Source organism: Crinia signifera, chromosome 12, assembly GCF_055691185.1.
Source record: "Crinia signifera chromosome 12, ASM5569118v1, whole genome shotgun sequence".
NCBI lineage: Eukaryota > Metazoa > Chordata > Amphibia > Anura > Myobatrachidae > Crinia > Crinia signifera.
The window spans coordinates 47,004,440-47,022,072 of NC_139228.1; the positions used below are offsets into that span (position 1 = coordinate 47,004,440).

The following is a 17,633-nucleotide window of genomic DNA, read 5'->3' on the forward strand; positions in this document are numbered from 1 at the left end:
GGTTTCTACAAGGATATCAGCAAAAACCTTGATTATGGAAATGCAGTAGACGTGGTCTTCCTAGATTTTGCTAAAGCTTTTGATACGGTGCCATATAAGAGGTTGATAAATAAAATGGAGGACCTGGGATTAGGGGTAAGAATTTGTAGATGTGTAGGGAATTGGCTGTGTAATATAGAGCAGAGAGTGGTTGTGAACAGTGCAGTATCAAATATGGAGTGCCACAGGGTTCAATACTAGGGCGCATTTTATTTAACATATTTATTAATGATATTGGGGTGGGAATACTCAGCAATGTTTCCATCTTTGCAGATGACACACAACTGAGTAGAGTAATTAGATCAACCGAGGATGTCTCCGCGATTCAGAATGATCTTAATCAACTAGATGAGTGGGCAAAAAAGTGGAAAATGAGGTTCAATGTGGATAAATGCAAGGTTATGCACCTTGGGAGACATAAGCAGTGTGCTAGTTATAACCTAAGCGGGGAGGCATTGGGCAATTTAGAACTTGAAAAGGATCTAGGAGTCAAAATAGATAAAAAACTGGGATGTAGTGGTCAATGGGCCTTATTCTGGTCGGTGCGGACGGAGCCAAATATGCGGGCAGGACCGTGCGTCCTAAACCCCGCCTTTCGTACGGATCGCTCACTCCGTCCGAATGCGGTAAGCCGCTGACCGCACGGAGCACGAGTGGATTTCTCACGGATACACCTCCTCCATCTCTTGGAACCTCCCCCATCGAATGCGACCATCGAATGCAGGACCGAGTGCTCCACCAGCTTCCGCAACCTCAGACCACACGGGCATTTCTCCGTGCAAAAGCAGGGATCTGGGCGGGCAGCTGACATCCGGCAATGTCATATGTCCGCCCCCTACACGTGCGTCACGGCCGCATTACCAAACGTACGCCCAGCGTTTTCATGGGAACGCCCATGAAACGTGGGGTGTAAACATATGGTAATGAGCCCAAACAGCCCTTCACATCCCTCTCCACCCCCTGTTCGTAGTGTACACATTTCATGCGGAATTTGGATGTGCGTTCCGTTCGCACATGCGCAGAGACGCCTCTGCACATGCGCAGACACAAAACATCGGTGGCACGAACGCACGCGGACATTACCGCACCAACCAGAATAAGGGCCAATGTCACATAGCAACAAATAAGGCCAACAGAATTCTAGCATGTATAAAAAGGTGTATGGAAACTTGGGACTCAAAAGTAAATGTCTCTGTACAAATCATTGGTTAGAACGCACCTCGAATATGGAGTACAATTCTGGGCCCCACACTATAAAAAGGACATCATAGAATTAGAAAAAATCTAAAGAAGACAACAAAGCTTATTAGGGGAATGGAGAATTTAAGCTACACGGAAAGATTAAGCAAACTGGGACTATTTACACTAGAGAAGAGACGTTTAAGGGGGGACATGCTCAATATGTATAAATACATTAGGGGCCAATATAAGGAACCGTCAAACACCCATTTTTCTGCTAGACAGTAATCTAGGACGCAAGGGCATGAGTTAAGATTAGAAGAAAAAAGATTTTGTTCATCTAGAAGAAAAAAATTCTTTACAGTCAGAACAGTCAAACTTTGTAACTCTCTTTCTGAAGAAGTGGTGTCGGCAGACACTATAAATACGTTTAAAATAAGGTTGGATATACATTTATTGGTTAAAAACATCCACGGGTACGAATAAGTAACATAATGGGGGAAATTTACTAAAGGAAATTTGTAAAAAATAGGTGTATTTGTATCCAGAAATACACTTATTTTTGACATTTACTATCCCGAAAATACGGCAATTCCTATTCGTATTGATAGCACATTAATACGAATACAAATTGCCGTATTTTCGGGATAGTAAATGTAAAAAATATCCAGTGGTCACTTGTTTTTACATATCATTTTTTATATATCATTTCTATTATATATCCTGTATTCTCAGTAATGTTGTGTATATAAGGTATAGAATAAATTGTTCTTAAGAAAACCGTTTTTGAGATGTTTTTCTAAGCCTGGGCTGGTATACCTATTTACATTGTAATTCACCATTAGGCTGACTGCACTCATACCTAGTGCAATTGTTTGCGCACCTCACTACACTTTCTTTCTTCTTTCTACCATTTGAAGTAAAGCTTCTTTGTCAGCAAAGTATTTATCTATAGGATACCCTTAGTGGCCAAAAATGTATCCAGTTTTTATTTAAATTCATTAACAGTAGTTGCTGAAACCACCCCCACTGGCAATGAGTTCCAGAATTTTACTGCTCTAATGGTGAAGAATACTCTTCCTAATTCAGTACAGAATTTATTTTCCTCAAGCCTCAGTACATTCCCGTGTGTCCTAAGTATAGACCGGTTAGTGAACAAATGTATTTATTTATTTACAGATTCTTATATAGCGAAGCAGATTCCGTTGCACTTTACAATTGTAGACAGTGATAAAACAAACTGTGTAACAACAGACAGACTTGGAGGTAGGAGGGCCCTGCTGCAAGCTTACAATCTATAGGGATATAGAAGGGAAACACAAGGAAAGGCCTTAGTAATAGCCTAACAATCCCACTAAGTTGCAGGTCTAGAAGGGAAGCTATATAATACATAAGTGCATCAGAGGGTTTTGCATGTGGTACCTAAATATGATAGGCTTGCCTGAAGAGGTGAGTTTTCAGAGAACACTTGAAAGTTTGGAGGCTATTAGAGATTCTTTTTGTGCGTGGAAGGGCATTCCATAGGGTGAGGATAGCCCGATGACAATCCTGTAATAGTGAATGGGAGCTAGTGATCCGTGCAGAAGAGAGACACAAATCTTGAAGAGTGCGTAGTGGCCAAGATGGGAGATATTTTGTGATAAGTAAAGAGATATATGCTGGTGCAGTATGGTTAATAGCTTTATATGCAAGTAGACATATTTTATTTTGAATACGGTAAAATACAGGCAACCAATGGAGGGATTGGCCGAGCGCATCAGCAGACGATGAGCATCTTGCTAGGAAGATCAGCCTAGAAGCAGCATTTAAAATGGATTGCAGTGGTTAGTGTCTGTTCTTGGGAAGACCAGTTAGAAGACTATTGCAATAATCAATGCTGGATATGAGAGCATGGATAAGAGATTTAGTAGTGTCTTGTGTGAGATAGGGTCGTAATTTGGATATGTTTTTTTTGATGCATGTAACATGATTTGGAGACCAATTGAATATGGGGAACAAAGGACAGTCGAAGATGACCCATAGTGTCACAAACCCCAGTAAGCATCCCCACTTGAGACCACGATCCTTACTTTCCCGATGGTCTGCACTGCGGTTAAGGTCCTTGGTCAGGGCTAGTGCTTGGCGCGATGTTCCCTGTGGGACCAGCAGCCTGACCCCTGACCTGCGCACAACTGAGCAGTAATCAGGTGTGTCTGTCTTTCCCTAGCATTGATTGGTGCTGCGCCTGGCAGCCAATCACAACCCAGCAAGGGGGATATAACTCAGGCCCTGTGCCTTCCTTCCTCACCTTGAACAATTGCTTTACCTGCTCCAGAGTTCCCCTCTGTTCAGAGGAAGTTCCCAAGGCTCCATGATATCCAGGCTCACCTGTGTCCTTGTCTCCAGCATTTCTCCAGCTGCTGTTATTTACCTGGTTATTCCATCTCCAGAAGACTCCTGCTATACCATCTCTGCAGTTGAGTATCAGTTGTCTCGCTGAGCACCTCTCTGGCTCTTCAGCCAGCTATCACCATCAGAGACTTATACCATCTTGTCCTGATCCTGTCGACAGTCCCCGTCAACACCTGGGTTGACTAACAGCTATTGTGCTCCATAGAGACTATTCCACCATTGTCCTAGCCAGCCAATACCCCTGTCTACATTCCTGTCGACATCCCAAGTCGTCTCTCCCGCAGTTCTCAGACTGCCCCCGGTCACCCTGGTCTCCCAAGGCTGTTCCAGGGTCCAGCCTCCCGAGTCCCAGCCTGCGTCCAGAGGACCAGGGCAGGGGGCCGCGACCTGCCTGTCAGACGCAGCTAAGTCCAAAGTCCCTTGCGGGACTCCCTGGTGAACACCGCTGGCAGGTTAGACTCCGCCAACACTCTGGTTCGCTGTGCTCCTGTCCCCTCGTGTATGTCAATCATCAAACCCTCAGTATTCCGCTTCGTATCGCCCTCCACTGGTCCACCACGGTCACAGCCGGGAACACAACAAACCCCTGAGCTGACAGTTTGTTCAAGGCCGATGGACTCGGCTCAAGACCCTAGTGTGGGACCAGCGGCTATCCAGAATGTCACCGCCAGGATGGAGAATCAGGAAGCCACCCAGCAACAGGTGATAAAGTTCCTTCAGGATGTGTCCAACCGTCTGGATACTTTACAGCAATCCCTGTCGACACGTGTGTCAACTGTCCAAAGGAATATTTCACCGCCGGCTTCTCCTTCCCGTTTCCAACTGCCGGTGCCCAGCAAATATGACGGTGATTCAAAGAATTGTAGAGGGTTTATCAACCAGTGTCAGATCCAGTTTGAATTGTTACCCCATAACTTCCCCACAGCCAGGATCAAGATATCTTACATCATATCTTTGCTGACTGGCTCCGCCCTCATTTGGGTATCACCTCTGTGGGAGAAATCTGACCCCCTGCTGGCAGACTATAATAAATTCATTGAAGCCTTTCGCCGCATATTTGATACACCAGGACGCTCTGCTTCTGCATCCACTGACCTATTACGTCTCAAGCAAGGCTCCCGATCCATGGGACAATACGTGATCCAGTTTCAAACTCTGGCATCCGAATTACAGTGGAACAATGAAGCCCTGACAGCCGCATTCTGGTTAGGCGTCTCAGATCGCATTAAAGATGAATTGGCAACCCGTGACCTTCCAGATCGTCTGGAGGATCTTATCTCCCTGTGTGTCAAGATTGACTTACGCCTCCGAGAGAGAGGTTTAGAGAAACAAAATAAGTTAATTCCCAAGATTACTCCCAGAGTATGTCCCGAGTCTCCTGCTTGTGAAGAACCAATGCAAATCGGTAGATCACGCCTGACTCCCGAGGAACACACCCGTCGGCAGCACAATCGACTGTGTATCTATTGTGCTGCTCCTAGTCACTTCATTAATGAATGTCCCGAGCGGTCGGGAAACTCCAAGGCCTAACCTGTAACGGAGGAGTTAGGTTAGGTCATGTAGCAAAGTCTCCTCCCAGTACCGATTTTGTCCTTCCAGTGTCCCTGACGACCCCGGAAGGGTCTGTCACAAGTTCGGCCCTGATTGATTCTGGATCAGCAGGGAATTTCATATCTAAAGGTCTTGTTACCAAACTGCAAATTCCAGTGACTTCCATACACCCTCATCTTTCTGTCACAGCAGTGGATGGCAGCAAGATTCCTGGCAGCGAGGTCCATTCCCGTACCAGACCCGTTCACCTGAGTGTGGGTATATTACATCAGGAACTGATTGAACTCCTTGTCATTCCCAAGGCGTCCTATGACATTGTGCTGGGAATCCCCTGGCTTAAACAGCATAATCCCAGCATCACCTGGCCAGTCCTGCAATTGGAGTAATGGAGTCCCCATTGTCACCAGCACCTGTCCTACCCATGCGCTCTGTCAAGACTACATCTTTGCCTGGTTTACCGGAGGTCTACAAGGACTTTACTGATGTCTTCTGTGAACAGTCTGCCGATACGCTGCCACCCCATCGTAAATGGGATTGTCCAATTGATCTACTCCCTGGAAAGATTCCCCCCTAAAGGGCGAACATATCCATTATCGTTTCCTGAGACCCAAGCTATGTCAGCCTATATCCAAGAAAATCTGCAATAGGGATTCATCCGACCTTCTAAATCTCCGGCTGAAAAAAAAAAGATGGGGGGCCTGCGGCCGTGTATAGATTACAGAGGCTTGAATAATATCACAGTTACAAACAGGGTACTTCTGTAGTTTCACAGCGCCAGCATGGCACCGTGCGTCTGAGTCCATGCTGGCGCCGTGAAACTACAGAAGTACCAAAAACAGTTACCCACTCCCGCTAATCACCGAGTTATTTGATCGAGTGAAAGGCTCCAAGGTCTTTACCAAATTAGATCTGCGAGGTGCGTACAACCTGATAAGAATCCGAGAGGGTGATGAGTGGAAAACTGCATTTAATACAAGAGATGGTCACTACGAGTATTTAGTAATGCCATTCGGCCTCTGCAATGCCCCAGCTGTGTTTCAACAATTTGTGAATGAGATCTTCAGAGATATGTTGTACGTCTGTCTCGTGGTTTACCTAGACGACATCTTGATCTTCTCCAAGGATCTGCCTTCTCAGCGTTCTCAAGTTAAGGAGGTCTTATCCAGTCTCAGGCAGAATAGACTCTATGGCAAAATCTCCAAGTGTACATTCGAGGTACCCTCAGTTCCCTTTCTGGGGTACATTATTTCTGGCTCCGAGTTAGCCATGGAACCTGAGAAGTTGGAAGCCATAACCGGGTGGTCGCAACCCACTACATTGAAAGCGGTCCAGCGCTTCATTGGCTTTGCCAACTATTATCGACAATGATAGAAATATTTGTGAATCTCTAGCGCACCCTGTGTTTCTCAGCCTAGGTAAGCACAGGAATGAACCTTTCACCAAAAGGGTTCGTGGAAACAAGTAACAACAAATAGATAGTGCAACCCTTATCGAAAATTCATCCGAGGTTTTTCTACACTGATTGCTCCGATTACTGCTCTCACCCGAAAGGGAGCAAATCCATCCGTATGGTCTACAGAGGCTACATCAGCCTTCCAGCTCCTAAAACAGTCTTTTATCACTGCTCCTATCCTATTACAACCCGACATGGATCTACCTTTCTTCTTGGAAGTGGATGCCTCCGACATCGGGGTAGGTGCAGTACTGTCCCAGATGTCCAGTGATGGGAAACAACATCCTTGTGGATTCTTCTCCCGCAAGTTTTTACCTGCAGAAAGAAATTATTCCATAGGTGACCAGGAGTTACTTGCCATTAAATTAGCCCTCGAGGAATGGACGTATCTCTTGGAAGGAGCTAAATTCCCAGTGACTATCTTTACCGATCATAAAAACCTGTTGTATCTTCAGTCAGCTCAGTGTATGAATCCTCGCCAGGCTCGATGGTCTTTGTTTTTTTCTAGATTCTCTTTCAAGATCCTGTACCGTCCTGGCACACAAGACTTAAAGGCTAATGCCTTGTCCCGCTCCATGGAAGAGGATCAGTCGACACAAGAGAGTCATCCCATTATTGACCCCATCGCGTTTGCTCCTACCCAGGTGTCCCCTGTGTCTTCTCCTAGAAGTATCCCTGTGCCTCCTCCTGGCAAGACTTTCGTGCCCCCTGTGCTCCGCCCAAAATTACTATCATGGGCCCACAAGTCATTATTCTTCGGGCATCCCGGTGTCTCAAGCACTATCGAGATTCTTCAACGGTCTTACTGGTGGCCACAAATCAGAAAAGACATCAAAGAATTTGTGGCATCCTGTCCTGTATGCGCTCACCATAAAGTCCCACGTCAAATCCCAGCTGGTAAGCTTCATCCCTTGTCCATTCCGACACGTCCATGGACACACATCTCAATGGACTTCATCTCCGAGTTACCCAAATCCCAAGATTACAATACAATTTGGGTAATAGTCGATCGATTCTCCAAGATGGCTCGATTTATACCTCTCGCTGGGTTACCCTCTGCTCCCAGTCTGGCTCAACTCTTTGTTCAGCATATCTTCAAAGTCCATGGTCTGCCAACAGAGATTGTCTCTGACCGGGGGTGCAGTTTGTGGCACGCTTCTGGAGAGCATTGTCTGCAGCCCTTCAAATAAAACTGAAGTTTTCATCGGCTTATCATCCTCAGTCCAATGGCCAGACAGAGAGAGTTAACCAAGACTTGGAGACCTTCTTACGCTGTATGTTTCATCTTCCCAGGATGATTGGGCCAAACTCCTCCCATGGGCGGAGTTCGCTCATAATTTCAGGTGCCATTCTTCTACAGGTCATTCTCCCTTTTATGTAGTTTATGGTCAACATCCTAGACCACCCTGCTTTGAAGCACTACCAGCAACAGAAGTTCCTGCAGCTACTGCAGCTTTGAAACACTTCTCTCAGATTTGGAAGGAGGTTCACGCTAATCTCAAAAAGGCCTCTGTACGTTATAAGTTCTTTGCAGATCGCAAACGGCGTACTGTTGATTAATTACGCCCTGGAGACAGAGTATGGCTCTCCACACGAAATCTTCGTTTGAGAGTTCCTTCCATGAAGTTTGCACCCAGATTCATCGGTCCATATCCTGTCAAACAAAAGATTAATCCTGTGGCCTATAAATTAAAGTTACCCAAGTCTTTACGCATTCCCAACTCGTTTCACATCTCTCTCCTGTGTCCTCTTGTTTTGAATCACTTTCAAACATCTCCTCCGGGGCTACCCAAAGTCCGGACCAATTGAGGAGTGGAGTTCGAAGTGAACAAGATCTTAGACTCCCGTCACAGATATGGACGCCTCCAGTATCTCATTGACTGGAAGGGATATGGTCCTGAGGAGAGGAGTTGGATCAATGCTGAAGATGCCCCTCGTTTGATGGAGAACTTTCACCGAGAAAATCCTTCCAAACCAATCACAACCCGGCAAGGGGGATATAACTCAGGCCCTGTGCCTTCCTTCCTCACCTTGAACAATTGCTTTACCTGCTCCAGAGTTCTCCTGTGTTCAGAGGAAGTTCCCAAGGCTCCAGGATATCCAGGCTCACCTGTGTCCTTGTCTCCAGCGTTTCTCCAGCTGCTGTTATTTACCTGGTTATTCCATCTCCAGAACACTCCTGCGATACCATCTCTGCAGTCGAGTATCAGGTGTCTCGCTGAGCACTTCTCTGGCTCTTCAGCCAGCTATCACCATCAGAGACTTATACCATCTTGTCCTAAACCTGTCGACAGTCCCCGTCAACACCTGGGTTGACCAACAGCTATTGTGCTCCATAGAGACTATTCCACCATTGTCCTATCCAGCCAATACCCCATGTCTACATTCCTGTTGACATCCCAAGTCGTCTTTTCCGCAGTTCTCAGACTGCCCCCGGTCACCCTGGTCTCCCAAGGCTGTTCCAGGGTCCAGCCTCCCGAGTCCCAGCCTGCGTCCAGAGGACCAGGGCAGGGGGCCGCGACCTGCCTGTCAGACGCAGCTAAGTCCAAAGTCCCTTGCGGGACTCCCTGGTGAACACCGCTGGCAGGTTAGACTCCGCGCCCCTGTTCCTGGTCTCCGCCAACACTCTGGTTCCCTGTGCTCCTGTCCCCTCGTGTATGTCAATCATCAAACCCCCAGTATTCCGGTCACAGCCGGGAACACAACAAACCCCTGAGCTGACACACAGGCAACGAGCTTGTGGGGTAGGATAGATTGTTGGCCGGTGGGAATATAAGTAATTCCTTTTTTGAAATATTGACTTTGAGGTGGCGAGAAGATATCCAGGATGAAATAGCAGAGAGGCATAAAGAGACTCAGCCCAAGACCACTGGTGACATATCTGGGGTTGATAGATAGATTTGAGTATCATCCACATGCAAGTGATACTGAAATACGAAAAAAGCAGAGCCTTATGGAATTTCAACTGACAGAAGTAGTGAGGAGGAGGTAGAGTCAGAGAAGCAAACACTGAAAGAGCGATCAAATAGGTAAGATGAGAACCAGGAAAGGGCTGTATCATTAAGACCTAGGGGGTGCAGTGTTTGTATGAGAAGAGTGTGATCCACAGTGTCAAACGCAGCAGAAAGATCTAAAAGGAGTGAGTAATGGCCTTTAGACTTGGTAGTTACCATATCATTCACCACTTTAGTCAGTGCTGTCTTAGTAGAGTGTTTGGAACGAAAGCCTGACTGAAGTGGGTCTCATAGGGTTTGAAAGTTAAGGAAGTGTGTGAGGCGAGAGTAGACAAGTCTCTCGATTAGCTTGGAGAGGCATGGAAGCTGAGAGATAGGATGGTAGTTAGAGAGAGAGTTAGGGTCAGAATTTTGTTTTTTCAGAATGGGAGTAATCACTGCATGTTTGAACAGGGATGGAAAAGTACCAGTAGCAAGAGAAAGATTGCAGATTTTAGTTAAGGTAGGGATAAGCACAGGAGATAGAGTTTTAATGACTTGAGCAGGTATAGGATCGAGGGAAGAGGTAGTGGAGTAGGAGGATAAGAAGAGTGTGGATACTTTTTTTTCATTTGTGGGCTCAAATAAAGAGAAAGCACCTGAGGGTTCAGGTGGCTAAGAAAGTGGTTCATAGGTTGTGGAAGAGCATACCATTTCATCTCGGATGTTATCAAACTTGTCCTTAAGGTAGGAAGCAAGTTCTTGTGCACTGATGGTAGCCGGTGATGGGAGGCGGGTACAGAAGAGACTTAAATGTTTTAAAAAGTTGCTTAGGGTTGATGGCATGAGAAGAGATGAGAGATTGGAAGTATGTTTGTTAGGCAGTGTCCAAAGCATTACAGTAGGAGTGGTATATAGACTTATATGTGAGGAAATCAATCAGATTACGAGATTTACGCCATTGGTGTTCTACTTTACGTGACTGATTTCGTAGTTGTCTTGTTATCTTGCAGTGCCACGGCTGTCCTCTTAAGGCCCCCATACACAATGAGATTTATCTGACCTGTAAAAGTGCATCTGATTTCCCTTGAACTTCCCCGGCAGCTTCCCAGGATGCCTACATACAATTTGACACTTGATGTGCCATTTTTTACACCCAATTTGTGTCAGATAAATCACCTGTGATAAATCACGTGATTTATCTGACGCAAATTTGATCTGCCATGAGATTTATCTGATGGAATGGCCCTAGGGAGTGGCCTGAACAGTGCTATACCTTGCAGGTATTATGCTGCCCATACATATGTGAGATATTGCATGCAATATTTTGATTTGATGCATTTTGAAGGGGCCATTCAACACGATGCGCAGGCACGCCGTTGAATGTCGCATCGATAGATATTATGTGCTGCACATAATATTTATCGAATTGCATGAGCAATCGCATGTGGTTTTTAACCACATGCGATTGCTCAAATACAATCAGCGTGGGGACTGGAGCTGGCAGCCCGGAGCTGGCGGCGGCGGAGGACAGGGGCACTGGCGGGGACCGGAGCTGGCAGTGGCGGCGGACCGGAGCGCTGGCAGGGACCGGAGCTGGGGTGGCGGCGGTGGATTACAGGAGCACTAGCAGGGAGCTCTTCACACCGTCGTAAGGGGCTTTGCCCCCTTAATCTGATACAGCCTTTATTGCTTGAAATATGGTTTGGCCGGGTTGGGAAATGGTGCGGGTGATGTTTGTACAGGTGGTTGTGGGGGTGCCGCGTTATAAGGGGTATAGGTGCAGGTGTATGGGTATAAGTGGAGGTATAGCTGATTCAGTACTACATGGTATATAGGCAGCTATTTGTGTATAAGCGGGTTATATATAAGGCAACACACTAACCCTGACACACTAATGTTGACACACAGACAGATGTGGACACAGTGTTGCCTACACAGACAGATGCTGTAACATGGACACTAGCACAGTAACCCTGAAATGTTGACACACTGAAGCTCTAAAGCCCGTGCAGACATTCAGCAGCTGGGGAGGGGGGTCCAGGCTCTACAGCCCGTGCACTGCTGTCATTCAGCAGCAGGGGAGAGGGAGGGTCCGGGCTGTACATAACCCGTGCAGTCATCCAGATTGAAGCAGGGAGGGAAGAGTCTTGTCACTGCCGCCCTCTGCCCTCCCATCGCGCCTGCCCCTTCCTGTGATGCCGGCTGCTGCTACTACACTGGGGGTTGGACTGGAAGAGGTCCACAGCGCTGGAGAGGAGGTACCCGGAGTTCTATAGATATATCGGATCTGAAATATTGTGGGTGCTAAAAAGCGCCCATGATGGCTCAGATTCCGATATATCCTATGTTCAGCAGGTTCGACCACCTGATCCAATCTGATGAGCACGGGAACGCGCATCAGATTGGATCAGATGTCACAAACATGCGATTTTGGACCAATTTCACCCAATTTATCGGCCCAAAGTTCCGAAATCGGGTGAAATCGACCCAAAATCGCATAGTGTATGGGAGCCTTAAGCCTGCGTGGGGCGTAATGGGAAACTAGAGCCACTTCGTCAAGGGCTGTTTCAAGAGTGAAATCCTCTCCCTGTTCCATATTATTCCCAATCCTATATTTGAACATGCTAATCATAACTCCTATCAACCTCCTTTTTTCCAGTCAAAACATATTCAGCCTGGTTAACCTATCTTTGTATTCTAGTGATTACAGACCTTTTACTAGCTTAAGGCCCCCATACATTAGTCCGACTTGTCCTAAGGACAAGTCATACCTGATTTCCCCCTGCAGCTCCCCGGGAGAGGGACACACGATTAGGCACTGATGTGCCAAGTTTTGCAAATGATACATCGCATGCGATGTATCATTTGAAACTCCCGGGGAGCTACAAGGTGGAGGGAGCAGGGGGGCAAGGGACATCCAGGTGGCGGGTGGAAGACACTGCGAGGTGGCTGGGGGGCGCTGCTAGTAGCCCAGAGGCAGCGGACGCTGCGGGGGACACAGGCGGTAGTAACGTAGAGGCGGGCAGGGGGAGCGGGAGCTGTCAGCGCTGGGGGAAAAAAAGCCCATACAATGAATGGGCGGCCTGTGATTGGCTGAGCGCTCTCTCAGCCAATTGCTGACTGGCTGAGAGAGCGCTCAGCCAATCACAGTCTGCCCATTCATTGTATGGGCTTTTTTTTCTCCAGCGCTGACAGCTCCCGGCTCCCCCTGCCTGCCTCTACGTTACTGCCGCCTGTGTCCCCCGCAGCGTCAGCTGCCTCTGCGCTATTAGAAGCGTCCCCCGCCCCCCCTGCTCCCTCCACCTCCACCCAACGGAGCATTGACAGCTCCCTGCTCCGGTTCCCCCTGCCCATCTCCCTTGCCAGCATCCGGCTGCACATAAGATTAGATGTCTTTACCTGCGATTTGGCCCGATTTCACTGCCCGATCCATCTGAATCGGGTGAAATCGGGACCAAATCGCATAGTGTATTGGGGCCTTTAGTCGCCCTTCTCTGTACCTGTTCCAATTCATTTATGTGCTTTTTAAGGTGCGGTGCCCAGAACTGAACACAGTATTACATGTTTGGTCTCACCAATGCCTTGTAAAGAGGCACAATCACATTGGCATCCCTTGAATCCATTCCCCTTTTAATGCATGCCAATGTCCTGTTTGCATTTCCTGCTGCACTTGAGCAGTGTGCACTATTACCCAATTTTTCATCTATGATGACCCCCAAGTCATTCTCTACAGCAGAGTTAATTTCCTTACTCAATTTTGTGTCTTCCTCACTATGTCACTTCAGATATCATTATACATTAAACAAGGTGTGTCCCAATATTGAACCTTGTGGGACTTCACTTTGGACCTTACCCCAGCTGAAATGTATACCATTTACCACCACTCTCTGTCCCAGATTGTGCAACCAGTTTTTAATCCAATTGCAAATTTTGGGGCAGATGTATAAAGCCTTAACAAGAGATAAATGCAAGGGTGATAAAGAGAGATAAACATCTAGCCAATCAGCTCCTTACTGACTTTTTTCAAACACAGCCTGTAGCACGGCAGTTAGCAGGTGATTGGCTGGACGTTTATCTCTCTTTATCACCCTTGCATTTATATCTTCTTAAGGCTTAATAAATCTGCCCCTATATCTCCTAACCATACATTACCTGGTTTTATTAATAATCTTTTATGAGGCACCGTGTCAAAAGCTTTAGCAAAATCAAGAAGTATTACATCAACAGATTTCCAGCCCCCTACTGACTTCCTCATAGAAGCTAATAAAATTAGTCTGACATCTTTTTTTGATGAACCCATGCTGAGCCTTATTTATCACCTTCTTCTGTTCTAATAAATGTTGGATACCATCTTTTATTATTTCTTCTAATATTTTCCCCACAATGGATGTAAGGCTGACTGGTCTATAATTTTCAGGGTTAGTTTTGCTACCTTTATTCCATATTGGTATGTTAGCTATGCACTAGTCCTTTTCTACCATATGATGTATAGTCATACTGAACACTGGAAATAGTTATTTTGTTGATGCTATTAGATTCAAAGATTAATTTAATGTGTTTTGTCAGTATACTGTATATCATATTTTTACATTTTAAAGTGGAGCAAACCCCAAAAAAGTAAAATATGTAATTTTGGTAAGAGTTATAGACAGGCAATTTATACACTGGTATACATCAGTTGTAAAGTGTTGTTATTCAGTGGGGTTTCAAGACGTATTACATAAATTGTATTCAATAGTAGATAAGAGAGTAAGAAATGAATAGAAACAATGCATTTTGCTTCAGCTCTTATTAAAATAGATATGTTAATAGTATACATGTTATTTGTAGCCAGCAGTTTTTAGTATGTCACTATAACATACAGTAATATACCAGGTCCATAGGAGAATCATTTACGTATTCAGTCCCTGTTAAAATCTGTTGTAGAAAAGTTACACCCACGTGGGGAACATGTCTTATAATGCATTTGATTTTAGTGCAGTTTTCTGTGGTTATAATTTGTGGGTGGTATATTCCGGAGACTGGGTACCATTTCGATGGTTGTAATGATACTTTGTATGCAATACTGACAACTTTTTAAGTTCATAAATAAGTATTTTTATAACTAGTTTTAGAAACAGAAAGAAAACAAGAAATAAAATGTAAAAGTATAAGTGTCTGATGACTTATCCAGAAAATAAAAGTAGATCTCAAATAAATCTTGCAGCAACTTGTAACTTTATTTGCGCACCAGTACATTTATATCACAGATTAAAAAAAACTCTAGTTACAAGTAATATAATTATAACATACTGTAAGTTATGTCAGTAAAACTCAGACACTTCTCACAAAGAAAATGTGTTTTATGTTGACTTTAGTTTTTTAAATTGTAGTAGCAGTAATTTAAAACTAGTACTTACTTGTACACTTTTCCTCACCTATTTGTGCATTGACTCCATCTGAATTACAAATGTTTTTATGTTTATTTCTCTTTGTGTCACAGCGCAAGTCCCGGAAGAAGATCTGTATTATCATCATTGTGCTTGTTCTACTTGCAGTAATCATTGGACTGATTATCTGGGGAGCCACTAAATCTAACTAGCTGCCTGAAGAATAAATTCCATATGTAATCATGTCTTTATATTCATATACACACACACACACACACACATTAAATCTTACAGTGGATTCTATATAGCTTTTTTTTAGAAGATACACTATATTGTTTGCCACAATATAGTTATAGAGCTATTTACTTGTGCTGTAGCATATGGCAATCAACTGGCTGTTGCTTATCTTTAGCCTTTTTCTGCACTAGCCTAAAATATATGATTTATTTAAATTACGTTTGTTGGAAAAAACTACCTCCTAAAATGTTGCTAACTTACATTTTTGAAAATTTGTCATTAGAAAATGAAAAAAGGTACATTTTAAAATCAGAATAAAATCCTAAGCAAAGATTTATGTAATAATATAAGTACAAAATAAATTGATTACAATGCCAAATGTAAAACTCTAAGGGATGTTTTATTGAACTGTGCATATCCAGTGATTTGTAGTACATATAGCGGTGATCCGTAGTACATATAGGGGGTGATTCATGTTAGCTCAGTTAGGAGCAAAAATCACTGCTTAGTGAGCACTGAAACACTGCCCCGCTGGATGCCTGCCCCCCATGCGAGGGGATGTGCTCGCGTTTGACCACTAGCATGAAAAATCATTTGATGGTCGCTGCCCGTGGCCCTCCCTCCCCACAACAAATGGCCCAGCATGCATGTAACTCACCGAAGCTGTTCGGTGCTGGGGTCTGCACATGCGCAAATATGCTTGTGCGCATGCGCAGACCCCCCCCCCCCCCACCATCAGATCAGGGCCCAATTTGCCTGTTTCTGAATGGTTTTGAACCAGGCCTAAAGTCCCAACCTCTATTCTATTTTCTGCAAATGCAGTATATATTATTATTATTTTTTTTAAAGACACTCTTTATTGGGTGGAACACGTGAACATACATGTTAATTCGGGTATAACAACATAAAGCAGAAATAAGACCTAGAGAAGAAGAACCACATCTTATAGTAATACATATGTGCTCCAAACATTTTCTAAATAATAAGAGGAAAGACATAAGACAGAAAGAAAAGAAAGCCCTCCGGGGCTAAGAGGCCGACTGCCCTTTGGCGAGGCCTAGTAAGGCAGTAAAGCCAAAGCTGGTTGTAGACAGACTAAGAGAGGAAAGGAAGAAAGGAAAAGGAGAGAGAGGGAGAAGAGAGTCAGAAGTGGCGAGAGGAGAAAGGGGGTAGGGGAGAAGAGCTTGAGGGAAAAAGGGAGGGAAGGGAAGTTAGGTGGGGGGGGTGGGAGGGGCCTCCGCTATCAAGAGTCAAATGGGGGAGGTGAGTTCTGTGAGGCCAGCCATGGAGACCAGGTCTTATGAAAAGTTTTAACAGAGTGGCGTATAACCGCTGTCATGTATTCCATTTTGTGTGTATACCATACTCGAGAAATTATAGCTTGCATAGGGGCTGGGGTAAGTTTTTTCTAATCGACTGCTATTTGGCAGGTCACAGCCGAGGAAATGTGCCGAAGTAGTTTGTTTTGGTGCCTAGTGAGCTCTGGGAGACTTAATGGAAGAAAAAAGTATCTAGCATCTAGGGGGACGGCAATACCAAACAAATCTGAGATTAACGCAATAACTTCCTTCCAGATGGTGGCAATTTTAGGACATGACCACCAAATGTGAATAAAATTGCCTTCTATGGGACAGCCTCTGTCCAACGTATCAGGAACGTATCAGGAAACATTTTTTGTAGACGAAAGGGCACATAGTACCAGCGGTATAAAAGCTTATAAATGTTTTCTTTAGTTTTCACACAAATAGAGCTTTAAGCAGTATTGTCCCATATTTCTGCCCAGTCTTCATCGTCTAGGGAGAGACCAAGGTCACACTCCCAGGACAATTCATGTGGGGCCCTGGAAGAAACTGAACGTGTCTCTAGGAGAGAATAAATTGCGGAAATCAGGCCCCTCGAAGAGGAATGTTTCCAACAGATATATTCAAAGGGTGTCAAGGGCCTAGATATGATTGTGGACACGATTTTGGAATGAAAATGCCTAATCTGTAGGAGTCGAAAAAAGTCAATGTTAGGGATTGCCGTACCCTCCTGGAGTTCTGAAAATTGAGGGAAGTTAGCATTGTTGGAAATATCATTAAGATAATAAATGTCATCCCTCAACCATTTAGACAACGAGGAGTGGCCCAATCCCGGAGTGAAATCTGGATTGTGGAAAAGAGGAATTAGAGGGCATGGAGATGGGGCTAAATTATAAATCTTGTTGGTTCTATCCCAAACAGAAAAAGCGTAAGAGACTATGGGGTGGGAAAGACTTGCCTGCGGGCGTTTGGATTTGGGGAGCCACAACAGGGAGGATAGTGTAGATAGCCCCAGATTGTCGGTTTCAATGTTTACCCAAACCTTCCCAGCCCCCCAGGAGTTACACCACTGGACACTCTGCGAGAGCTGAGAGCCAATATAATACTTCCTATAGTCTGGAATTCCCAACCCGTTCTGACTGGAAGAACGCGGGAGTAGTTTAAGCCTTATTCGAGG

At 45.1% G+C, this 17,633-nt stretch overlaps 1 protein-coding gene across 1 annotated transcript in view; it reads left to right on the forward strand.

The window, feature by feature from the left end:
- STX7 (syntaxin 7) overlaps positions 1–15,521 on the forward strand; it is a 310,458-nt gene extending 294,937 nt beyond the window's left edge. The window contains exon 10 of the mRNA XM_083167279.1: positions 15,032–15,521. Within this exon, the coding sequence (XP_083023405.1) occupies positions 15,032–15,130 (99 nt within the window). The 3' untranslated portion in view covers positions 15,131–15,521. The remainder of the gene's footprint in view (positions 1–15,031) is intronic.
- The last annotated feature ends 2,112 nt before the right edge of the window (positions 15,522–17,633 follow it).